The sequence below is a fragment of the Ornithorhynchus anatinus genome, chromosome X1 (genome assembly GCF_004115215.2).
Source record: "Ornithorhynchus anatinus isolate Pmale09 chromosome X1, mOrnAna1.pri.v4, whole genome shotgun sequence".
Taxonomy (NCBI): Eukaryota; Metazoa; Chordata; class Mammalia; order Monotremata; family Ornithorhynchidae; genus Ornithorhynchus; species Ornithorhynchus anatinus.
In genome coordinates this window covers 69706033-69731714 of record NC_041749.1, presented here as the reverse complement: position 1 = coordinate 69731714, position 25682 = coordinate 69706033, and the positions used below count along the sequence as shown (strand labels likewise).

Genomic DNA, 25682 nt, shown 5'->3' with positions numbered 1-25682 from the left:
TTAGACTAGAGGGAGGACATGGGCAATGGGTTGGTGGCAAGACAGATGAGATCGAAGTACCATGAGAAGGTTAGCATTAGAGGAGTGAAGTGTGTGGGCTGGAGATCACTGAGGAAAGGTAGGAGTGGGAGAGCTGATTGAATGCCTTAAAGCTGATGATGAGGAGTTTCTGTTTGATGTTGAGGTTGATGGGCAACTACTGGAAGATCTTGTGGAGTGTGGAGACGTGGGCTGATACATTTTTTAAAAAAATGATCTGGGTAGCAGAGTGAAGTATAGCCCGGAGTGGGGAGAGACAGGAGGCAGGGAGGCCAGCAAGGAGGCTGATGTAGTAGTCAAAGCAGGCTGGGATAAGTGCTTGGATCAGCATGGCAGAAATTTGGATGGAGAGGATAGGATTGATTTTAGTGATGCTGTGAAGGTAGAACTGACAGCATTTGGTGACACTGAATATGTGGGTAGAAGGAGAGAGATGAATATTGGCCACCGACCGCCGACTTTAGCGGCTTTTTGGCCGCCGACCGCCGACTCATCCACGCCGAGACCACCCCCCCTCTCCCGGGAAGCTGAGCCTTGTCATCGCCCGGAGCCTTGGAGCCATTACCGCATGGGCCCGGGATCTCTGCTCCCCTGGGGCTGAATCGACCACCACATGGACTCGGGAGCTCTCCTCCCAGGCGGTGGTTCCTTGGGCTGCCTGCCCCCCGTTTCCAGCCTAGCTCTTTAGCAGCCTTTTGGCCACCGACCGCCGACTTTAGCGGCTTTTGGCCGCCGACCACCGACTCATCCACGCCGAGACCACCCCCCTCTCCCGGGAAACTGAGCCTTGTCATCGCCCGGAGCCTTGGAGCCATTACCACGTGGGCCCGGGATCTCTGCTCCCCTGGGGGTAAGTCTCAGACCGCCGGGCCCCCTCTTCCCAGCCGAATCGACCACCACATGGACTCTGGAGCTCTCCTCCCAGGCGGTGGTTCCTTGGGCTGCCTGCCCCCGTTTCCAGCCTAGCTCTTTAGCAGCCTTTTGGCCACCGACCGCCGACTTTAGCGGCTTTTTGACCGCCGACCGCCGACTCATCCACGCCGAGACCACCCCCCTCTCCCGGGAAGCTGAGCCTTGTCATCGCCCGGACGCTTGGAGCCATTACCTCGTGGGCTCGGGATCTCTGCTCCCCTGAGGCGCAGCCTCGGCCCACCCGGCCCCTGCCCCGATTCCCGACAAGCCCCCCTTCGCCTACCGCTCGCTGACTCATCTGCGCTTCCTCCGCCTCCACCGGGGAGCTGAGCCTCGGACCGTCCGGACCCGCGCCCGCCTCAGCCTTTCACAACCTGGATCTCCGCACCCCCGCTCGGGAACTCCGACACTACGGATCTTCGCCCCCACAGACCCCCCGCCCCCCGCGGCCAGTCCACCCCCCCCCCCCCCCCCGCTCGGGCCCGGGGACATTGCGCTCCCCTTCTCGATCCTGGGGACACTGTGCTCCCCTTCTCGGCCCCAAGGACATTGTGTCCTCGGGGGACATTGTGTCCCCCTGCTCGGGCCCGGGGACATTGTGCTCCCCAACCGCTCCCCCACTCCGCCCGAGGCGGCCATTTTAGGAAGCCCCCACTCTGCCTGAGGCGGCCATTTTGGGAAGGCCTCACTCCCTCTTCCCTCTTGAGGTGATTCATCTCTCCCGCCCCCACCCCGGGCGACAACGTCCTTGTTCTCACCATGTTACCTTACCTTAGCCGCCGCCTACGGCCGCAACCCACCCCGGACAACCTCAGGGCCCCCCCGCCGCCACAGGGTTATTTGGTCATGAGCTCTGGGACTCTCTCGGCCGCTGGCCGCTTGACTTTGAGTCTGATTGGGTAGGGTCGGCTCGTCCCCCGACCCTGGTCATCGCCTGCTTATTAACACTATTGTAGTGTGCCTTACTGTAGCATGTTGCTATATTTGCGATCTCGCTTTTTATTGTTTATTGTCGTCAGATTTTGAATTTGATCAGGTCGCCCCTTAATCGAGTCTACCCCCGACCCTGGTCATCACCCCTTTTATTAACACGACTATATTGTATCATACTGTATCATGTTGCTATATTAGCACCACTGTATTGTATCATATTGTATCATGTTGCTATATTACCGATTTCGTTTATTACTGTTTATTGTTGTCAGTGCTGCCACCCACCTCTCTGGCCTCGCCATGTCCCTCCTCCCCCCCTCCCGCCCCTTCCTATCCTCCCCTTCCCCTTCCCCTTCCCCTCTCTCGCTCAGCTCTTTCCCGCTCTCTCCTCTGTCTCCTCCTCCCCTCCTCTCTCCCGCCCTAGAACCCCACTTTACCAGCGCTACCCCTCTTCCCCCTCCCCCTACTCTTCCCCCCACCAAACCCCCTCTTCACCCCCTCCCCCCTTCTCTCTTCCCCACCCATGCCCCATCCCAGTCCTCTTGTCCCACCGCCACCCCTCATCCCCCTCTCCTCGTCCAGGGCCCCGCCACCTCCTTCCCATCCAAACCCTCCCCTCCCCCCGCCCTTCCCCCCCTCCTCCCCTTGCACCCACAGCTACTTTCAAGTGTGGCCTCTGGAACCCCCGCTCTATTACAGGCAAGCTACCTTTCATCCATGACCTTTTCCTCTCCCGCTCTCTCCTCCTCCTCGCCCTTTCGGAAACGTGGCTCTCTCCCGAAGACACGGTCTCCGCCGCCGCTCTCTCCAGCGGAGGCCTCTCCTTCTCCCACTCCCCCAGACTCACCGGTAAGGGAGGAGGCGTCGGCTTCCTCCTCTCGCCCCGATGCCGCTTCCGCACTATCCCTCCTCCCCCCTCCCTCTCCTTCCCCTCCTTCGAAGCCCATATCATTCGCCTCTACCACCCACTCCAGTTACTTGTCGCCGTCATCTACCGCCCTCCCGGTCCCACCTCCGACTTCTTCAACCACCTTGACCCCTTTCTCACCTTCCTCCTCTCCTTCTCTCTGCCCACTCTGATCCTTGGAGACTTCAACATCCATACGGATGTACCCGACGACTCCTCTACCGCCCGCCTGCTATCCCTCCTCGACTCTGCCGACCTCCTCCTCCACCATACCGCGCCCACTCACCGACTCGGTCACACCCTCGATCTCGTCATCTCCTACCGCTGCACTATCTCCTCACTCACCAACTCTGAAATCCCTCTCTCTGACCATAACCTCACCTGCCTCATCTCTCACACTCCCTCCCCCTGCAAATCTTCGCTACGGCCCCACAGAGACCTCCGCTCTCTCGATCCCATCCGTCTTTCCAATAGCATCTCTCCTCACCTTGCCGCCCTGTCCTCTCTTCCCACTCTCGACAATCAGGTCTCCGCTCTCAACTCCACCCTCTCTACTCATCTCGACTCTCTCGCCCCCCTTTCCCTCCGCCGCTCTCGCTCCACTAACCCACAGCCCTGGATCACCTCCTCCGTCCGCCTCCTACGCTCCTATGCTCGAGCTGCTGAGCGCTGCTGGCGAAAGTCCAAGCACCAAGCCGACCTCACACACTTCAAATTTATCCTTTCCTGCCTTAACTCTGCCCTCTCCTCCGCCAGGCAAAGCTTCTTCTCCTCCCTCATCGACACCCATGCCCGTCACCCCCGCCGATTGTTCCGGACCTTTAACTCTCTCCTTAGGCCCCCTGTTCCTCCCCCTCCCCCATCTCTCACCCCTAATGATCTGGCCACCTATTTCCTCACGAAAATCAACACGATCAGGTCTGAGCTCCCCAAAGTCACCCCTCCGCCTCTCCCCTCCCCCCCAACAACCCCCTCCCCTACTTTCCCATCCTTCCCTGCAGTATCCTCAGAGGAGATCTCCTCCCTCCTCGCAAGTGCCACCCCCTCCACCTGCGCCTCGGACCCCATTCCCTCTCACCTTCTTAAAACCATCACCCCTGCCCTCCTCCCTTCCTTAACTTCTATTTTTAACCACTCAATCTCCAAGGGCTCCTTCCCCTCTGCCTTCAAACATGCCCACGTCTCCCCCATCCTAAAAAAACCCGCTCTTGACCCCACTTCCCCCTCCAGTTATCGTCCTATCTCCCTACTACCCTTCCTTTCCAAAATCTTAGAACGAGTCATCTACAATCGATGCCTAGAATTCCTTAACTCCCATTCTCTCCTAGACCCCCTCCAATCTGGCTTCCGTCCCCTCCACTCTACCGAGACTGCTCTCTCTAAGGTCACCCGTGACCTCCTTCTTGCCAAATCCAATGGTTCCTACTCCATTCTGATCCTCCTTGACCTCTCTGCTGCCTTTGACACTGTCGACCATCCCCTCCTCCTCCATACCTTATCTCACCTTGGCTTCACGGACTCTGTCCTCTCCTGGTTCTCCTCTTACCTCTCTGGCCGATCATTCTCGGTCTCCTACGCTGGAGCCTCCTCCCCCTCCCATCCTTTAACTGTTGGAGTTCCTCAAGGGTCAGTTCTTGGCCCTCTTCTGTTCTCCATTTACACTCACTCCCTCGGTGAACTCATCCGCTCTCACGGCTTTGACTACCATCTCTACGCAGATGACACGCAGATCTACATCTCCGCCCCTGTCCTCTCCCCCTCCCTTCAGGCTCGCATCTCCTCCTGCCTCCGGGACGTCTCCACCTGGATGTCGGCCCGCCACCTAAAACTCAACATGAGCAAGACTGAGCTCCTCATCTTCCCTCCCAAGCCCGGTCCGCTCCCAGACTTCTCCATCACCGTGGATGGCACGACCATCCTTCCCGTCCCGCAGGCCCGCAATCTCGGTGTCATCCTTGACTCGTCCCTCTCGTTCACCCCACACATCCTATCCGTTACCAAGACCTGCCGGTTTCACCTCTACAATATCGCCAAGATCCGCCCTTTCCTCTCCACCCAAACGGCTACCTTACTATTACGGGCTCTCGTTATATCCCGGCTAGACTACTGTGTCAGCCTTCTCTCTGACCTCCCTTCCTCCTCTCTCGCCCCGCTCCGGTCTATTCTTCACTCCGCTGCCCGGCTCATCTTCCTGCAGAAACGATCTGGGCATGTCACTCCCCTTCTTAAACAACTCCAGTGGTTGCCTATCGACCTCCGCTCCAAACAAAAACTCCTCACTCTAGGCTTCGAGGCTCTCCATCACCTTGCCCCTTCCTACCTCTCCTCCCTTCTCTCTTTCTACCACCCACACCGCACGCTCCGCTCCTCCGCCGCCCACCTCCTCACCGTCCCTCGGTCTCGCCTATCCCGCCGTCGACCCCTGGGTCACGTCCTCCCGCGGTCCTGGAACGCCCTCCCTCCTCACCTCCGCCAAACTGATTCTCTTTCCCTCTTCAAAACCTTACTTAAAAATCACCTCCTCCAAGAGGCATTCCCAGACTGAGCTCCTCTTCCCCCTCTACTCCCTCTGCCATCCCCCCTTTACCTCTCCGCAGCTAAAGCCTCATTTTCCCCTTTTCCCTCTGCTCCTCCACCTCTCCCTTCCCATCCCCACAGCACTGTACTCGTCCGCTCAACTGTATATATTTTCGTTACCCTATTTATTTTGTTAATGAATTGTACATCGCCTTGATTCTATTTAGTTGCCATTGTTTTTACGAGATGTTCTTCCCCTTGACGCTGTTTAGTGCCATTGTTCTTGTCTGTCCGTCTCCCCCGATTAGACTGTTAGCCCGTCAAACGGCAGGGACTGTCTCTATCTGTTGCCGACTTGTTCATCCCAAGCGCTTAGTACAGTGCTCTGCACATAGTAAGCGCTCAATAAATACTATTGAATGAATGAATGAATGAATAGATGATAATAGATGATAGATACAGGTTTGTGAGAGGAGGAGGATGGTGATGGTGTCTACAGTGATGGGAAAGTGAGTGGGAGGGCAGGGTTTGGATTGGAAATTGAGGAGTTCTGTTTTGAATGTATTAAGTTTAAGATGTTGGTGTTAAGATGTTGGACCCAAGTAGAGATGTCCTGAAGGCAGGAGGAAATGCAAGACAGCAGAGGAGAGCAGTCAGGGCTGAAGAGGTAGATTTGGGAATCAATTGCATAGGCATGATAGTTGAAGTCCAGGAATGAATGCATTCTCCAGTGGAGTGGATGGAGATGGAGACTAGAAAGGGACCCAGAACTGAGCCTTGAGGGACTCTCCAAGTTGGGTGGGAGGCATAGGAGAAACCTGCAAAAGAGACTAAGAAGGAGCAAATAGATCAGAGGAGATAGTTGTTCTTTGTAGCTCTTTTAGCTATCCTTTAAGTATAGAATTAGAATTGCTCATGGTCTTATAGGTATAGATGTATCAGGGTTTTGAAAAATCCTGAAACCAATGTTTTTTGATTGAAGTTTAAGGAAAATTATATTGGTGGAACCTCTAACCTATGGACATCTAGAGAAAAGTTAAAAATAAAAGCCTTCAGACTTCCAGGCACCTTCTTTCTTTTTTTTGTTTGTTTTGGAAATGTGGAGCTTTTTAAAATAATAATAATGATGATGGTATTTGTTAAGCGCTTAGTATGCACCAAGCACTGTTCTAAGTAATTTTGTTGTCCTACGTGGGGCTCACAGTCTCAATCCCCATTTTACAGATGAGGTAACTGAGGCACAAAGAAGTTAAGTGACTTGGCCAAGGTCACACAGCAGACAAGTGGCAAAGCCGGGATTAGAACCCATGTCCTCTGACTCCCAAGCCCGGACTCTTTCCAGTAAGCCACTTTGCTTCCCTACCTGATAGTAATAGCAACATTCATGAAGTGCTTACTATGAGCCAAGTACTGTCCTAAGTGCTAGAGTAGATACAGAATAATCAAATCAGACAGTGCCCTTATTCCACATTGGGCTCACAGTTTCAAGGGGAGGGAGGATAGACATTTAATCCCCATTTTACAGGTGAAGAAACTGAGACCCAGAGAAGCTATGTAATTTGCCCAAGGTCACACAGCAGGCAAGTGACAGAGCTGGGATTAGAACTGAGGTCTCCTGACTACCAGTCCTGGGCTCTTTCCACTATGCCATGCTGCTTCTCATTTGAATCTCAATTCCTTGTACTGCCTCCTTTTTTTAGTGAAGCTATTAATGTCAAGGGAAAGGGCCAAAAGGCAATCAGCAGGAAGGCAAGAGAGAAGAATCCAGAAGCCTGGATGGCCTACAACTGGGCATTCTTGAATACTTAATAGATGGCTGTATTTGTTCCCTAATGCATGCAGGCTCCACCACCTCTGGACCTTGGTCTTCCTGATTCCTATTGGTGCTTTACTCCTGTGTGAGTCTGTGTTCTACAAAGTTGCCTTTTAGTCTAGTTGGGACAAAATTTTGAAAGTTGTGAGAGGAAGTAAATAGGAGGTCTGAAGACAGAATATTGCAAGTACTGAATCACATTAGTTGTATATGGGGCGAAGCAACTATGTGGATTGTAACTTTTTTTCTCAGGTCTGCCCCTACTTATCTGAATAGGTTGAAAGAATTAATGTTGCCCTGAAATGCATCTTTGTACATTTGCTTCTTTTTTTGTGGGTCATAGAGTTGCTAATCTCTCAAGGGAGCATCAGTGTGCTTCTTGCTCTGGGCCTAAAGCCTTAATGTTTTTCATCTTAGCCACGCTGACTTCATCTATGGCCAAGCTAAGACAAATGGTAGCCCTGTTTGAATGGTGGGCCAGACTAAAGAGGTAAAGGAGATCAGTAGCGCGGTGTTCTAGTCGAACCTTGGAAACCTAGAGCAGGAGGCTTTCTCAAATGTCCAGAAACAGTGCCAGATAACAGGGCTATTCATAACAATCAAACTGAAACTTTAGCTTTTATTAGCTTGTCCAACTAAAGGCCACTTACACCCGGGCATTTGGGGGACTGGGTAGGATGGAGGGGGAGCGGGGGGGGCTAACCATTACAGTTGTGTTTTTTGATCTTTCTTTGTAAGTGAAGTCTATGGCCGTTTTGGGTCGCCAAAGGAAAATTTGCTTCCAAACCCTTTCAGAGGATGCCAGGAGGCTGGAGGCAAACTGGCACCAAAGATGAAATTTCAACCGTTACTTTTTAGGAGCATTTCAAGGGTGGCAGCAGTTCATGGATTGGGTGTATTCAAAGTGCATGTGTTTTCTAAGGTCCACAGAGCCATTCAATTATAGCTACACTTTCAGGGCATTTATTAGAAAATCAGGTGACAGTATTCCACTGAAATTGATTCCCATCAGGCCTTGCTCCAGCCAGGCAAGGTGAAGATGATATGGCAGCATGAGGCCTTCTCAATTTTTAAACTCTTTGTAGACTGTAAGATCCTTGAGGGCAGGGACTGAATCTACCAACTCTACTGTAATGTACTTTTTCAAGCACCTAGTACAATGCTGTACACACAATCAGTGCTCAATAATACCATCGATTGACTGATTTTAGAACTTAGGGAGACCATAGCTGCAACTGTGACTGTAGTGACTAGTGGAGTCTTTTACAAGAAGCCAGCAATCCTGTTTCTCTAGCCACAGCAACCTATTGATATTCTATTGACCACTGTCTTTTATGTTGTCTGTGTTTTTATTGTTTTGTCTTTTCTTAGGTATCAGTCAACAACCCTTCCCTCCCTCCCTCCCCTAACTTATTTTTAGATTGTGAGCCTTTTGGGAGCCAAGGAGTTTATCTAATTCTCTAATCTTTTTCCTAGTGCTTTGCACACACTAATAAATACCATTAAATAAGTGAATGACTTTTTATGGTACTTGTTAAGCACTTACTATGTGCTGGGCATTATACTAAGCACTGGGGGTAGACACAGGGTAATCAGGTTGGACCCAGTATCTGTCCTACATGAGGCTCATAGTCAATCTCCATTTTACAGATGAGGTTGTTGAGGCACAGAGAAGTTGAATGAGTTGCCCAAGGTCACACAGCAGACAAAGGTGGAGCCAGAGTTAGAACCCAGGTCCTCTGACTCCCAGGCCCGTGCTCTATCCAGCTGGGGTTGAACCTGGGATAGAATTTCCAGCAGAGAGGTATTCCTGGGGTGGGGCTCCCAAGGGAAGAAAAGGGAAGCGGAGGGAGTAAGAGAGACTTAGGGAGAGACAGAGATACAAGGGAAGATGGAGAGACACAGTGGAAAAGAGAGACCTACAGAGGGTCAGGCAGGTCCCAGACCCCTTGTGTAGTGGAGAGCTAGGTGAAATCCCCGGTCCCTGCTTCGGTGGGGCCTGGGAGAAGTCATGTTCCAACCACGCTGACAAGCACAGGTTTCACTAAGTTCCCACTGCAGCAAGGGTCAGGGTATGCTGGCGGTTTTCAGAGTACTGAAAGTCAAAGTTTGAATTTTGGGAGAACTAGCTTGTGCTCCCCTTCCCTTCTGCCTTCTTTCTCTTTTTCAGGAAAAGCAAAAAAATCAAGGAACATATTTCCATTTAATAGGAAATTTTACAAGGAAGTTTAAACAAATCAAACTGCCCTTCCTTAACTCAGTGATGTCATTATTACACTAGAAGCCTATGACTCACATTCTGGGGCCAGCAATCACTATGTGCTGTAATGAATTAGTGTATGCATCATACTACATCAGGGAAATAAGAAATTGTTTCTAGTAGAGATTATTGGCCTTTTTTAGCACTAAAATAATTTCAAACAGACCATGGAGGAAAAACTGCTAAAGTGATTTGCTGGAAAGTTGGAGGAGTTACAAGAGGGTGCTATTTATAATTAGTTTTCTTCTGTGTCATTTAACTTGGGGTTTGCTGAAATGGAAAATAAGGGAAACTGGGTAGGACTATAATTTTCAAACCAGACTCATTAATCATATACAAAGGTAATTGTTTGGGGTAGAAACTGGCCCAAAAAGCTACATGGAATTTCACTACCTTGGAATTTACTGCTTGTTTTAAGTCATTTATCAAATTTAATAACTTTTCTGATAGAATGGTCTGATTTTTTTTGGCCCTTCAATCAGGGAAGTTTTGAATAAGCAAGAGAGCATTTTAAGAGCAAGGTGATAAATTTGGAAAATAGGATTTGTGAAGAAAGGTAAGAACTGGGATTATTTCATCTGGGGAAAAGACAACTAAGCGGAGAGTCAGTCATTCCCTTCATGTATATGAGAGACATTATTATGATATTGTGGTATTTGTTGAGCACTTATGATGCATCAACTGTACTAAGCCCTGGGGTAGATACAAGATCATCAGGTGGGACACAGTCCCTGTTCCTCAAGGGGCTCACAGTCTATTATGCTGAGGATGGTGATCAGCTCTGCTCATTTTTTTATGGCATTTGTTATTAATAATGATAATAATAATAATAATGTTGGTATTTGTTAAGCACTTACTATGTGCTGAGCACTGTTCTAAGTGCTGGGATAGATACAGGGTAATCAGGTTGTCCCACGTGAGACTCACAGTCTTAATCCCCATTTTACAGATGGGGTAACTGAGGCACCGAGAAGTTAAGTGACTTGCCCAAAGTCACACAGCTGACAGGTGGCGGAGTCAGGATTAGAACTCAGGACCTCTGACTTCTAAGCCCATGCTCTTTCCACTGAGCTACGCTGCTTTTCTTTGTTAAGCGCATACTATGTGTCAGGCAAATAATAATAATTATGATACTTGTTAAGTCCTTACTAAGTGCCAAGCACTGTTCTAAGCACTGGGGTAGATACAAACTAACCAGGTTGGTCACAGTTCCTATTCCACATGGGACTCACAGTCTTCATCCCCATTTTACAAATTAGGTAACAAGCACAGAAAAATGAAGTGACTTGCCCAACATCATACAGCAGAAAAGTGGTAGAACTGAGATTAGAACCCAGGTCCTTCTGACTCCCAGGCCTGTGCTCTATCCATTAAGTCACACTGCTTCTCAATTTCTTCAAGAGGAAATTGATTGAAATTGCAGCAGGGCTGGGAGGTCCAGTGGTGGCAGCCAGATGGTGGTAGTGGCCTAAGGCCACAGTGCCATCCCAGCAGCCCAAGTGGCAGAATTTTGAGCTCCTTTTTCATCCACCCTCTAGTCCTGCAGGGGGGTTGGGCCAGGAGCTGTGATGGCAGGCCACAAGTTGATGGGGGAAGGAGCTCACATAATAGGGATTTAGAATGGAAATAAGGAACAAGTCCTGAGGGGCAAGGGCCTGAATCACTGGGATGCACTATGAGAATTGTGGGAAGGACCATAGTTGGAATAGATAATTCCTTGTCTCAGATGCCTTTAGGTGTTGTCATGTCTGAAGGCCAGGGAGATGGACTAGGTGATCCCTGGAGGCCATGGCAGGCCTAGGATTCTCTGATTTTATGTTTAAAGCCTCGAGTAATTACATCACAACTTTATGGCCTTGTCCTCTCTCTTCTGAGAGAACTGGGATGGTACATCACAACCTTATGGCCTTGTCCTCTCTCTTCTGAGAGAACTGGGATGCATATGGACCAGTGGAAGGAGCACAGGACTGGGAGTCAAGAGGCTTGGGTACCAATCTCATTTTAGCCACTGGCCTACTGCATGACTTTGGGCAAGTCACAACTTCTTTGGGCCTCAGTTTCCTCATCTGGGGACACGGGAGATAAAATACCTGCTCTTTCTACCTCAAGTTGAATTTTATCCATTCTGATTGTCTTATATTTATTCCAGTCCTTGGCACCAGTAAATTCTGAATGAATACCATAATGAATTAGTTAACAATAGTTTAATAGTGGATTGCCTTGGAGTAATCTGAAGGTAAGCAAAACAGGTTGTATGGAAAGGAAGCACTTTCAGCTGCCATATATCTGTCTTAAGACTTTTCCCTGGTGTTTAACAGCTGTGGGGGCTCAGGGGCTCCCCTGGTTGGTTAGGTCACTTCACTTGACAAATCACTTCACAACTCCAAATACAAACACATGAACTAATAATAGTAATTATTGTTATGGTATTGTGAGTTGCTTACTGGGTGCCAAACACTGTTCTAAGCCCTGGATTAAATACAAGTTAATCAGGTTGGACATAGTCCCTGACCCCATGGGACTCACACTCTTATCCCCTTTTTACAGATTAGGTAACTGCGGCACAGAGAAGTTGAGTGACTTGCCCAAGGTCACACAGCAGACATGTGGTGGAGCCAGGATTAGAACCTAGGTCCTTCTGACTCCCAGGCACATGCTCTATCCACTAAGCTACACTGCTTACTGCTCTTGCACTACTGAAGAAAATATGTGCTGATTTGCCATGCAGAATATGACTGGATATCTTTGACCTGATTATTGTATTATCAAATTATGTGACAGCTTTACTGGGGCCATCACTGATTTCAGGGCAACAGAGTAGATGCTCCCAAAGGTTGGTGTGGCTCACTTCTTTGGAAATCCTTTTGCCCCTTCTGCCATAGGCCACTTAGTTCTCTTCATTAGGTTAAGTTCTCAAAGCTCAGTTTGTGTGCTCTGGTTTAACATGTAGGCAGAACACTGACAATAGAAAGAAGTAGTGTGTTCCTGAAGTCTGAACTCAGTGAATGTTGTGAGCATGTCTGCTGCTTATTACAATGTGTTCATCAGGCCTGTGTGGTTCCTTACTGCTTCCCCAAGAAATTTCTTCATTTTTAGCTTCCTTTTAACCAGTAGGCAGGCCAAACAATTGATGTAGGTATGCAAGCACTATGCTGCCAGTATTTAGAAACAAAAGGGCAGCACATGGCTCAGTTATTTATTTTCTGCTTGTTTGTGTTAACGAGAAAAAAGGTCAGGGGTCAGAAAACACTTCAAGAAACCTTTAGAACTCTCAAGGTTGGCCACAGTGGTTGCATCTCTTTGAACAAAGGAGAAAAGAAGCAAAGGTAACAAAGAAAGAATTCCTTTCACCCTAGGAAAATACCTAAAGAAATAAGGCCACAGATTCACATTTTTAACCCAAATTAAAGTGAACCCCTTCCCCCATCAACTTGAGGCCTGCCATCACAGTTCCTGGCCCAACTCCGCTGCAGGAGTGGAGGGTGGATGAAAAAAGGAGCACAAAATTCTGTCACTTGGGCTGCTGGGATGGCACTGTGGCCTTGGGCCACTACCATCATCTGGCTGCCACCACTGGGGCTCCCAGCCCTGCTGTCCAGCTGGAGCAAAGGGTGGGTGGATGGGGGGTTGGACAGAGGGCTTTGTAGCAGTTGGACCTTTGGGGAGGAGGTGGCAGTTTGGAATCAGGATGACCCTGACCGGAGCAGTGAGGAAACAGGACTATTCCCTCCCAGAATTGATGGACTCTTGCTTTTTTGGTGTTGTTGAACTGTTCTAATCACTGAATGAATGGCATTTAGTGAGCACTTACTGTGTGCAGAGCACTGTACTAAGTGCTTGACAGAGTACAAGACTAGAGTTGATAGACACATTCCCTACCTACAATGAGCTTGTAGTCTAGAGGGGGAGAAGAAAGGCATTAATATAAATAATTTAGTATTTAATTTAAAGATATGCACATAAGTGCTGTGGGGTTGAGGGTGGGGCAAATATCAAATGCCCAAAGGTCATAGATGACACAGATAGGAAAAGGGGACGGGTAAAAGAGGGCTTAATTGGGGAAGGCCTAGTTCTAGTTAAATAGCTTTTGTTCAGTTGGGTTTTTAAGTTGAGTTTGCTCTGTTACTCTTTCTCTGTGTCCTTTCCTTGCTCCTTTAGATTTTGAACTCCTTATGGGCAAAAGACCTGTCCAAGTCAATATCCATGTTTTTTTCCCCCAGTGCTTAGTACAGTGCCTGGAACATTGGGAGTGCTTTGTATCCGATCATTCTCCCCACCTTCAAAACCTTATTAAAAGCACATCTCCTCCAAGAGACATGACTAAGATGTGACTCTAAGCCCTCATTTCCTTGTCTCCCACTCCCTTCTGTGTTGCCCTTACACTTGGATTTGCACCCTTTATTCATCCCTTCCTCAGCCCCACAGCACTTATAAACATATCTCTAATTTATTTATATAAATGTCTGTCTCTTCCTCAAGACTGTAACCTTGTTGTGGGCGGAGAATGTGTCAACCAACCGGCTTGGCCACTTGTCAGCTGTGTGACTTTGGGCAAGTCACTTAACTTCTCGGTGCCTCAGTTACCCCATCTGTAAAATGGGGATTAAAACTGTGAGCCCCACGTGGAACAACCTGATTCTCTTGTGTCTACTCCAGTGCTTAGAACAGTGCTCAGCACATAGTAAGCGCTTAACAAATACCAACATTATTATTATTATATTGTACTCTCTCAAATGCTCAGTACAGTGCTCTGTGCACAGTAAGCACTCAATAAATACGATTGACTAATAAATGTCTAAGCAAACCAAGGAAGTGTTGGGTTACCTGATGCATCCAGAACCTTTGCTACAGAAGTTATTTGAAACAGTAATAAGATAGAACAGATACATAAAATAATTGGTGGCTCACTTTAGCTCTACTAAAAGTCTACTAGATTAGTTGGGGTAGTGAAAGAAAACACCTTTATTTCTATTAGCGTTATTTTCCTCCTTCACCCTGAGATTCTTTACTCAACCTCTTTTAGAAGAGGTAAGGTGAGTCCCTCCAACCTTGAAAAGGTTCATTTTCTTTGGGAAAGTTCTGAGTGTAAACCCAAGCACTCTGAGCCATTTTATGATGTAATCCGAAGAAGTGAAAACAGCAAACTGAAGAACTGAGGTTACAGAATTGGTGAGCTTTAACTTCAGGGAAATCTGATGGCCTTTTACATACCACCATCAATCTGGAAAAAAATTAGTTCGCTGAATTTATTCTCCAGGATTGTGATTATTAACCTGGACTGATCAGCAAGCAGCTGGGGACCTTATGGAACACAGAAAATTATTTCTAATTTGCTTTCTCAAGAACTGGAAATATTCTCATAAATCTCCATATCTGTATAATTGGATAGCTTGCAAATGACCAAAGAACCAGGCATTGATCAATCTGCCTTTATTCTCAGGGCAGTGGCTTATGTGAAATCCACAGAGATCAAGAAATGGAAGGGTCCAGAAGAACCACTTGGTTGGACTGTGCACTTAGTTTTATTTGGGCACAGAAGCAATCTGGAAATAGTAAATAGTAGAATAATAAAAAGAGAGCATTTCTGCTGAAGGAGAAAATTACAGACATTCATGGATGGTATTTATTGAGCAACTACTATGTGCAGGGCACTGTTCTAAGCACTTGGGAGAATACAACAGAATTAGCAGAAACACTTCCTGCCCATAATGAGCTTACAGTCTAGAGGGGAAGTATTAAGCAAGATACACAATGTTATGTCTGTCTCCCCTGTTAGAGAATAAGCTCATGTGGGCAGGGAATGTACTACTTCTTTCTGTTTCACTTTCCCCAAGTGTTTAGTCCAGTGTATTATACCCACTGGGTGCTCAATAAATACCTTCACCATTACCACTACCATGTTCTAATAGTTGATTGCCTTGTCATATTACAGTGGCCAGTCGTTCTCAAATACAGTTCTGCTGCGGGCCCATATTGGTGGCCATGCCTTTTGAAATGTGGGACTCAGGCTGGGTACGACCTGATTTTTATCTTGTATATACCCCAATGCTTAGAACAGTGCTTGACACATAGTAAGTGCTTAACAAATACCACAGTTCTTCTTAGTAGTAGTAGTAGTAGTACGAAAATTAGCCCAGTAGTGACAACTACTAGAAACCTGTGAAAAAGTAATATTTAAAATATACTTTCTGTCTTCTGCTCACTGTCAGTCTATGCTTCTCTGTCATCTTCTTCTGCTTCTTTCTTGGGTGAAAAACCAAAATCCAATATTCATTTATCTCCTTCAAGGAGAAATCCTACATTTTGCAGAGAGGACTCACAGAACATACAAAGTCTCTTCTGATCCTCCCTTTCCTTCCTCTCACAGACTCACTTGCTTTGGATTCCAGGAGGTTCCTCTTTACAGGAACAAGATGTCCCTGGCCAAATTGTTGCCAGGATCCCACTGTTACCCTCCTTATCCAAGAAGAAGAGGGAGAGAAGAGAGTGGAGAAGCAGCATGGCTCAGTAGGAAGAGCATGGGCTTTGGAGTCAGAGGTCATGGGTTCGAATCCCAGATCTGCCACTTGTCAGCTGTGTGACTTTGGGCAAGTCACTTAACTTCTCGGTGCCTCAGTTACCTCATCTGTAAAATGGGGATTAAGACTGTGAGCCCCACGTGGGGCAACCTGATTGCCCTGTGTCTACCCAGTGCTTAGAACAGTGCTTGGCACATAGTAAGCGCTTAACAAATTCCAACATTATTATTATTAAGAAAAGAGAGATGGGTGGGGGAGATGGGTGGGAGAGAGGGGGGAGGGAAAGAAAGAGAGAGAGAGACTGCTCACAGACACTCGGCAACCAGTAACAGTGATTTAGTGGGAGGGAGATGACCAGTAATGATCCCATTCAGGGCCATTTTGGCATCAGTCTCACTCCCCCAGGAGGCAGGGTTGTGGTAGGTGGAAAGAAAAGTTGGCATATACTATGTATAGCATCTACCCCACCTCAGCTCTTTCAACCAATAATACAACTCCAAGGTGACTTAAATTCTACATATATAGATTTATTAGCAGTCATTTTTACTTTGGAAGTACACAGTCTAGATTTTGGAAAGATATGCAAAGCTATTTTAGAAAGGATGGTTCTCTTGTACTCAGAGCAGATTGGGAAAAAATGGGCATCCACTACAGCATGAAAGATTTAGGCTAGATATATGGAATAGTTTCTGACTGTTTTAGGCATTGTTAATTGATCCTAGAATGGGTTAAGGATGGGCATTATCAATGTCCTTCTAAGTCTTTAGAAAAAGGATTCATTGTTTGTTTGGGACTGTTTAAGTGTTAACTTGAGTGAAGGCAGGGGAATGGACTAGATGACCTCTGAGTCCTTTCAAATATATTTGTAATTCTAGGAAACTAATGTCAAAGCAGTCAAGAACCTGGTGCTCATTCAAAGTGCTGGCACAGCAAAATAATGGCTTGAGAAAGTGTGTTAACTTGAAGCTTGAGAATGTTTCCAGTGACAAAGTTGTGATCTGTTTCTCATTTACATCAAACAAGGCTATACTCTGCAGATGGAGTGTTTTCCGTATTGTATTTCTGAACTAACACCCAGAATGGAGTGTCACTGGTGTGGGGGAAAGGGGAGGGTGTGCCTGTTGGGGTTGGGGGCATGGGGCAAGAATGGCGATGAAGTTTTTTCCTTGACTTTTTTCCCAATGAGGAAAGAACAGGACAGAAATATGTAGAGTATAACAGACATTCCAGTAGAAACAAAGGAGCTCTCCCTTTGTGGGGAGGACTGATTTCTTGCTTTATTTTCAGCATAAGATGAGGAAAGGAAAGCACCTGAACTGCCAGCTATGCACTAAGCTGTTAATAGGATTTAAGCAGTTAGGCTGCTGATAGAAAGCAGAACGATCCAAAGCAGTTTGTCTTTTCTTTAGTCCTTAGAAAGGCTTGGTGCTAGATTTTTGGGATTCCTAGCATATAATAAAGATGGATAGACTAGGCTAGGCTAAGATCATTTATTTAACACTAGAACTTTCTCCCCAAAGTATCCAATGGAGCTAGGTATTCACGCCTAAACATACCTAACTCTTCATTCAAGCTGTGGGGAATTGCTCTGCTGCTCTCCCTCACCCTCTCTTCTTTCTTTTCTTAGAGGAGAGAATGAGTCTCAGGCTGAATGCCTCCCTTTGTCGTATGCTTCTTTGGAGAGGGAGGGAGAGGGGAAAGGGAGGGAGGGAGGGAGGGAGGAGAGAGAGAGAGAGACAGAGACAGACAGAGAGTGAGAGAGTGTGTGTGTGTGTGTGTGTGGTATGAGCAGCAATGCATGTGTCCATGGTCTGGTCTTTCTGACAGTATAAGTCCCTCCCTGGCCTTGTCATTGGCTCTGGAAGACTTGGAATAGGCTGAGTAATAGATATCAGTTTGAGCAGGTAGAATTACCAAAGCTGACTGACACAGTCTGGGCACTCATTTCTGCTAAAAAACTATCCCTCATTTATAACCCGAGGCAGAATTACAGAAGGGGAAGGAGGAGCAGAGACCTCCAGAAGGGTTATTCCAGCAACAGGTGCAGAGAGAGAAAATGTCCTCTGTTCCCACTCCAGTAAGCAGGGAGAGAAATCATCAGACTCCATACCTTTTTTCCATGAGCTGCTCCCATGACATGAGGGGGTTGGTCTTCTGGAGGACCCTGCCCCTCGATCCTCTGCGGACCCCTGGGAGTTTCCTCTTGACCTTGGGGGAATAGACAAGCTCAGGACTCCAAATCTTTCGGTGGTGCAGTCCACACAATCTGTGGAGAGGCAGAGGCTGCATCAAACACCAGCAAAGGTACAGCACTCGGTGCCTGGCACTCTGACAGCACTCGCTTAGCCCACAGAGCCAGCAGGATCTTAAAGGAGATGAGCAAAGAATTTTCCCTTTATTTTGATGACGCCACCGAAGGAACTCATTTTCTTCTACTGAATCACTGGATTCTACCTAGGCTGGGTCCACACACAACGCTTGCTTTCATAGAGGCCCTTCTTTTAAGCCTGGCTACTTATCACAAAAGGCCACAGAAGATTAGGCTAATTGCCCTTGACAGGCAAAGATGGTAGAAAATGCAGCACAGACTGGAGGGAGAATCTGAGAAGCTACCCCTTTCACTGACAGACCCCGGATCTAGGTGACAACCTGGGTTATCAGAGTGGCACTCCGTTCCACAGAGCCTCCATCTATTCTTCGCCTCAAGATGTTTGGGGGCTTTTTTTGTTTCTCCTTTCTGAAAAATCACTGGAGAATGAACTTGGGTCCTGGGGCTTCTCAGTAGGACAATGCAGTCGGTATTCCTAGTGAGCTGCTGGGCTGGGCAGTGATGGAGTTCAAGCAGTTACTTTATGGCATCAGAGGAGGGCAGCTCTTGAACCTTGGCAGAGCCTGGTTACTGCCCAAGAAACAGCATCCTGCACAGTGAGTTTACTTAACCTGAGCTGAGAGGGCTGGAGGGGAGTGGGCCGGCTTTAGCGGAGACAAGGAGGCTAGTGGTATGGTTTCAAGCAGCCCAAAGTAGCAGGGCTGCACAGGAATGTAAAACCCTGCAGCAAAGGCCTCATTAATAATAGATCTTTTAAAATGCCCAGTGTCTGGAGTTCTCAGAGCACAGAAACCCAATGCATCACTAATCATTAATTCAAAGGGGAATGTGGTCTCCTGGGATAGAATGAAAGGCAAAATTCTTGCCTCAAAACTTATTTTTTCAAACTTTCTCTGATCTTTAGGCTGAGAAAGACCCACTGTTCAGAAGACTCCTGCAATACAAAACACTCAGGAGAAAACTGTTCCTTTCTCAGTCTGATTGTATGATTTGCGGTTGAAACAGCATGGCCTTGTGGACGGAGCACAGTCCTGGGAGTCAGAGGCCCTGGGTTCTACTCCTGGCTCTGTCACCTGTCTGCTGTGTGACCTTGGGCAAATCACTTCACTTCTCTGTACCTCAGTTCCCTCATCTGCAAACTGGGGATTCAGTGCTTGTTCTCCCTCCTACTTAGACTGAGCCCCATGTAGGGCCTGATTATCTTGTGTCTACCCCAGAGCTTAGTGCAGTACTTGGCACAGAGTAAGAGCTTAACAAATACCATAATTATTATTAGAATGCCTCTCAGCACCTAGCTTGAAACATAGTAAGTGTGCAACAAATACTATTATTATTTCCCTGAGTGATTTTATATATGCACCCTAATCTTGGGAGTAGGCATGGCTGGAGGCTTTCACGTGACCCTCAATTAGTGAATAGAGCATGTGCCTGGGAGTCAGAAGGACCTGGGTTCTAATCCTAGTTTCACCATTTGTCTGCTGTGTGACCTTGGGCAAGTCACTTTACTTTTTGTGCTTCAGCTACCTCATCTGTAAAATGGGGATGGAGACTGTGAGCCCCATGTGGGACAGGGACTGTGTCCAGTCTGATTTGCTTGTATCCACCCCAGCTTAGTACAGTGCCGGGCACATAGTAAGCACTTAACAAATACCATAATTATTATTATGTGGAACAGGGACTGTGCCCACCCAATTAACTTATATCTACCCCAATGCTCAGAACAGTGTTTGGCAAATAGTAAGTGCTTAACAAGTACCATAATTGACTCCCCAAATTAGGTGCATTTAAAGATTGTCCTCTGCTGTGCTGATGCTTGCAGAGACTGCACTATTTGAGAATCTGCCTCTCAGCACCCTGCTCATTCCAAAGCCTGCTTAAGAACAGCAACTCCATCTCCCTGGTTGCCATATAGCAGGCTGACCTGTCTGCTACTATTCTTCACTGGAGCAGTAATAGTATTTTTTAAGTGCTTACTGTGTCCAGAGCACTGTATTAAGTGCTGGAAAAGAATACACAGGTGGGAATTACACACAGTCCCTGACCCTCAAGGGGCTTTAAAACATTGTTTCTGTCCTCCCTGCTTGCACTGGCACCACTTCAGTTAGTTGTATGACAGGTGCATTAGTCAATTAGTGGTATTTATTGAGCATCAACTGAGTGTGGAGTACTAGGCTTAGTACTAGGGAGAGTAGTATACCAGAAACAGAACACATGGTCTTTGCTCCCCAGGAGCTTTCAGTCTAAGGGAGGAGACAGGCAGACATAAATGATTTACAAACAGTGGGAGCAGGAGGAAGAACAAGGAGGATGAAATAAGCATTTGGAGAGTACAGTGATAAGATTTGGGTATAAATGCTCTTGGGTTGAAGCAACATGGGTGTTAGGAATTAATCAGGGAAGGCTTCTTGGAGGAGGTAGGATTTTTTTTTTTTAAGGAAGCCTTTGAAGATGAGGACAGCTATGATAGGGCAGGTTTGAGGGAGAAAGGAGTTCTATTCATTCATTCATTCAATAGTATTTATTGAGCGCTTACTATGTGCAGAGCACTGTACTAAGCGCTTGGGATGAACAGGTCGGCAACAGATAGAGACAGTCCCTGCCGTTTGACGGGCTTACAGTCTAATCGGGGGAGACGGACAGACAAGAACAATGGCACTAAACAGCGTCAAGGGGAAGAACATCTCGTAAAAACAATGGCAACTAAATAGAATCAAGGCGATGTACAATTCATTAACAAAATAAATAGGGTAACGAAAATATATACAGTTGAGCAGACAAGTACAGTGCTGTGGGGATGGGAAGGGAGAGGTGGAGGAGCAGAGGGAAAAGGGGAAAATGAGGCTTTAGCTGCGGAGAGGTAAAGGGGGGATGGCAGAGGGAGTAGAGGGGGAAGAGGAGCTCAATCTGGGAAGGCCTCTTGGAGGAGGTGATTTTTAAGTAAGGTTTTGAAGAGGGAAAGAGAATCAGTTTGGCGGAGGTGAGGAGGGAGGGCGTTCCAGGACCGCGGGAGGACGTGACCCAGGGGTCGACGGCGGGATAGGCGAGACCGAGGGACAGTGAGGAGGTGGGCGGCAGAGGAGCGGAGCGTGCGGGGTGGGCGGTAGAAAGAGAGAAGGGAGGAGAGGTAGGAAGGGGCAAGGTGATGGAGAGCCTTGAAGCCTAGAGTGAGGAGTTTTTGTTTGGAGCGGAGGTCGATAGGCAACCACTGGAGTTGTTTAAGAAGGGGAGTGACATGCCCAGATCGTTTCTGCAGGAAGATGAGCCGGGCAGCGGAGTGAAGAATAGACCGGAGCGGGGCGAGAGAGGAGGAAGGGAGGTCAGAGAGAAGGCTGACACAGTAGTCTAGCCGGGATATAACGAGAGCCCGTAATAGTAAGGTAGCCGTTTGGGTGGAGAGGAAAGGGCGGATCTTGGCGATATTGTAGAGGTGAAACCGGCAGGTCTTGGTAACGGATAGGATGTGTGGGGTGAACGAGAGGGACGAGTCAAGGATGACACCGAGATTGCGGGCCTGCGGGACGGGAAGGATGGTCGTGCCATCCATGGTGATGGAGAAGTCTGGGAGCGGACCGGGCTTGGGAGGGAAGATGAGGAGCTCAGTCTTGCTCATGTTGAGTTTTAGGTGGCGGGCCGACATCCAGGTGGAGACGTCCCGGAGGCAGGAGGAGATGCGAGCCTGAAGGGAGGGGGAGAGGACAGGGGCGGAGATGTAGATCTGCGTGTCATCTGCGTAGAGATGGTAGTCAAAGCCGTGAGAGCGGATGAGTTCACCGAGGGAGTGAGTGTAAATGGAGAACAGAAGAGGGCCAAGAACTGACCCTTGAGGAACTCCAACAGTTAAAGGATGGGAGGGGGAGGAGGCTCCAGCGTAGGAGACCGAGAATGATCGGCCAGAGAGGTAAGAGGAGAACCAGGAGAGGACAGAGTCCGTGAAGCCAAGGTGAGATAAGGTATGGAGGAGGAGGGGATGGTCGACAGTGTCAAAGGCAGCAGAGAGGTCAAGGAGGATCAGTTCTAGGTGGGGGTATGGTGCGAACAAGGGTTTGGAGGCAGGAGAATCGAGAGCAAGGTACAGTTACGTGAGCTTGGAAAGAGCACAGTGCAATTGGGGGAGAGAGAGCTGGTATGGGAGATGGAAAAAGCTGATGGAGAACCCTGAAGTAAATAGTTTCTACTTGATGTGGGGGGGGGAATTGGTAACCAATGGAGGATTTAGAGAAGTACTTGCTCAGCTTAAGTATCCTGCTGGCACTTTTCTTAGATGCCTTGGCCAGCAAAGCTGCATAGGGTGATGCTTATTACAATGATAAAAAATGATCATGACGTTACTCTTAAATCTAATGAAAAACTCATATCTTGATGTATGAAATTGAAATCCCTTTGCAAAATATTCTCTTGTTACAATAATAATAATAGTTGTATTTAAGTGCTTACTATGTTCCAAGCACTGTTCTAAGTGCTGGGGTAGATACAAGGTAATCAGGTTGGACACAGCCCCTTGTCCCACATGGAGCTGACAGTCTTAATCCCCATTTTACAGAAGAGGTAACTGAGGCACAGAAAAGTGGAGTGACTTGACCAAGGTTCAAGGATCAGCAGGCATGTGGCAGAGCTGAGATTAGAACCCACATCCTCTGATGCCCAGGCCCGTATTCTTTCCAATTGGCCATGCTGCTTCCCTCTAGACTGTAAGCTCACTGTGGGTAGGGAACATGTCTACTATTTTGCATTGTACTCTTCCAAGCACTTAGTACAGTGCTCTGCACACAGTAAGCACTCAAATACCATTGACTGATTTTTTTTCCCTTTTCAGAGCATGAAATGACACTTCATTTTTATCTTGACTAAAACACCCCAGCTCCTGCTTTGGACCTGGTTCTCTATATGGGCATTCAAAGGAATTCTTCTGAGTAAGGAGTCATCACTTAAATAACCAAATGTCCCACCTTAAGCAGCATGGTTTGCTGCTTCATGGAATTCTGACCACTGACCTGCCACTTCACTTATGCCAGTAAAACTCCCAAAAATTCTACTTTTGTTTGGGGGTGGGGTGTAACAAGACTGACTGTAGCAGTGAGTTCTGCCCCTGGAGCAGTTAACAATAGGGCAGCGGCAGCAGCACAGCAACAGGTGGGGAAAACAAAAGCACGCTGCAGCCTTCCCTACTGCTTTCCCTTCCACCATTAGTTCCCTGCTAAAGGGTTTCTGACATCATTTCCTTTGCAGCCTATAACAGTGATTATAGTATTAGTATTATTATGGCTGAAATGAATCCATTCAATCAGTAGTCAATTAGCAAAGAATATGATGGCAGTGGGGTAGTGTCTAGGAAAGCAACACTTCCCCTTTAGCTTCTGTGTGCTGTTGCCACTAGCATCCTCCATACTGTCGGATGCTGTTACTAACATTGTCATTTTTTTAAAGGGTATGTGTTAAGCACCTACTATATGTCAAGCACTGCTCTAAGTACTGGGGTAGATACAAGTTAATCAGGTGGGACACAATCCCTGTCCCACATGGGGGTCACAGTCTAAGTAGAAGGGAGAACAGGTATTGATTCCCCATTTTTACAGTTGAGGAAACTGAGGCACTGAGAAGTGAAGTGACTTGCCCAAGCTCACAAAGCAGGTAGGTGGCAGAGCTGGGGTTAGAACATAGATCCTCTAACTCCCAGGCACATGTTCTTTCCATTAGGTCACACTGCTTTCCTTCCTTGGGAGTAGCATGTTGTTGCCTTGTGAGCACATATGAGTGTGTGTATGCTTTTATTGCTCCTGTCTGTGTAACTCTCTTCCTAACAAATTTTCTCTCCCTTTATTTCTCTCTATTTCTTCCCCTCTCTTTCCCTTTCCCTCTGCCTCTTATCCCTCCTTATGTCTGCATCTCTGCCTTTGTCTTTATCAGTCCATCTTCCTTTCCCATCTTTTCTACCCCAGCTCACTGTCCCAGTTTGAGTTCCAGAAATTTTGCTCACCTTAGTTAACTCAGACTTCTGAGTCCTCCAAGAAGAGTGAAGAATTACAGAGGCCAAAACCTGGCTACAACACTTGGGGGCAAATGTTAGTCACAAAGCTTGGTGAGGCAAAAATGAAAAACAAAAAAACTCTTAAAAACTGACTTTAACACAATGAACTATTAGGTCTTTAAATTTCTAGGTGTGTAATTACAGAAGAGTAGCAGAGAAAACACATTCCCAGAGACACTGACATCATTGCAGCCTCTACACCACCAAGCCTGGAAATGTAATCAAATGCAGCTCAACTGGTACTGGTACCTGCTCACACACCTGAGATTAGTTAGTTGCAGTCCTGTAGTTTGGTTCAGCTGCAAATCTGCCCCCTCTTATTGTTTCTTGCAAAGTAAGAACACTTTTCAGAAAGTTTATCCAGATTCATAACTTGAGAAAAAAGTTTAGGTGTAAAATTCTGTATTTTTTTCAGTTTTGTGGTGGTCTGCTTGATTCAGTCAATTTCAAACTGAGTTTAGTACCTTGTATTGCATTCAGTAGATGCACAATAAGTACCATTACTACTACTCCTACTACTACTACTACTACTATCAAAATACCAACTGTCTAATCTTTAAGCACATTTGAGCATATAAATTCAAGGGTTTTTCTTCTAATTGTGGATTATTCATTCATTCATGAAATCATATTTATTGAGCACTTACTGTGTGCAGAGCATTGTACTAAGTGCTTGGAAAGTACAGTATAGCAATAGAGACAATCCCTGCCCACATTGGGCTTACAGTTAGACAGGAGGGTCATTTGAGTGAACTGGTCCATGTTCATTGGACAGTGCATCATGACTGCTCCTCTCCATCTCCTCTCCTCTCTAGACTATAAATTCATTGTGGACAGGGAACATAATAATGTTGGTATTTGTTAAGCGCTTACTATGTGCAGAGCACTGTTCTAAGCGCTGGGGTAGATACAAGGTAATCAGGTTGTCCCACGTGAGCTCACAGTCTTAATCCCCATTTTATAGATGAAGGAACTGAGGCACAGAGAAGTTAAGTGACTTGCCTGCAGTCACACAGCTGACAAGTGGCAGAGCCAGGATTTGAACCCATGACCTCTGACTCCCAAACCCATGCTCTTTCCACTGAGCCACACTATTATATTGTACTCTCCCAAGTGGTTAGTACAGTGCTTTGCACAGAGTAAGTGCTCAATAAATATGATTGAATGAATAAATGAATCCAAACTGCTACTATGCTGATCCAAGCACTTATCCTATCCCACCTTGACTACTGCATCAGCCTCCTTATTGATTCATTCAATCAATCGTATTTATTGAGTGCTTACTATGTGCAGAGCACTGTACTAAGCACTTGGAATGTACAATTTGGCAACAGAGGCAATCCCTGCCCAACAACGGGCTCACAGTCTCTCCTTGGCTCCTGTTTCTCTCCCTTCCAGTCCATACTTCACTTGGCTGCCTGGATCATTT

General features: G+C 47.2%; 1 protein-coding gene across 1 annotated transcript in view; it reads right to left on the bottom strand.

Annotated features, from left to right (window-relative positions):
- Positions 1-18048, bottom strand: part of FAM107A (family with sequence similarity 107 member A) — a 97667-nt gene extending 79619 nt beyond the window's left edge. The window contains exon 1 of the mRNA XM_029051984.1: positions 18010-18048. Within this exon, the coding sequence (XP_028907817.1) occupies positions 18010-18033 (24 nt within the window). The 5' untranslated portion in view covers positions 18034-18048. The remainder of the gene's footprint in view (positions 1-18009) is intronic.
- Positions 18049-25682: the final 7634 nt, after the last annotated feature.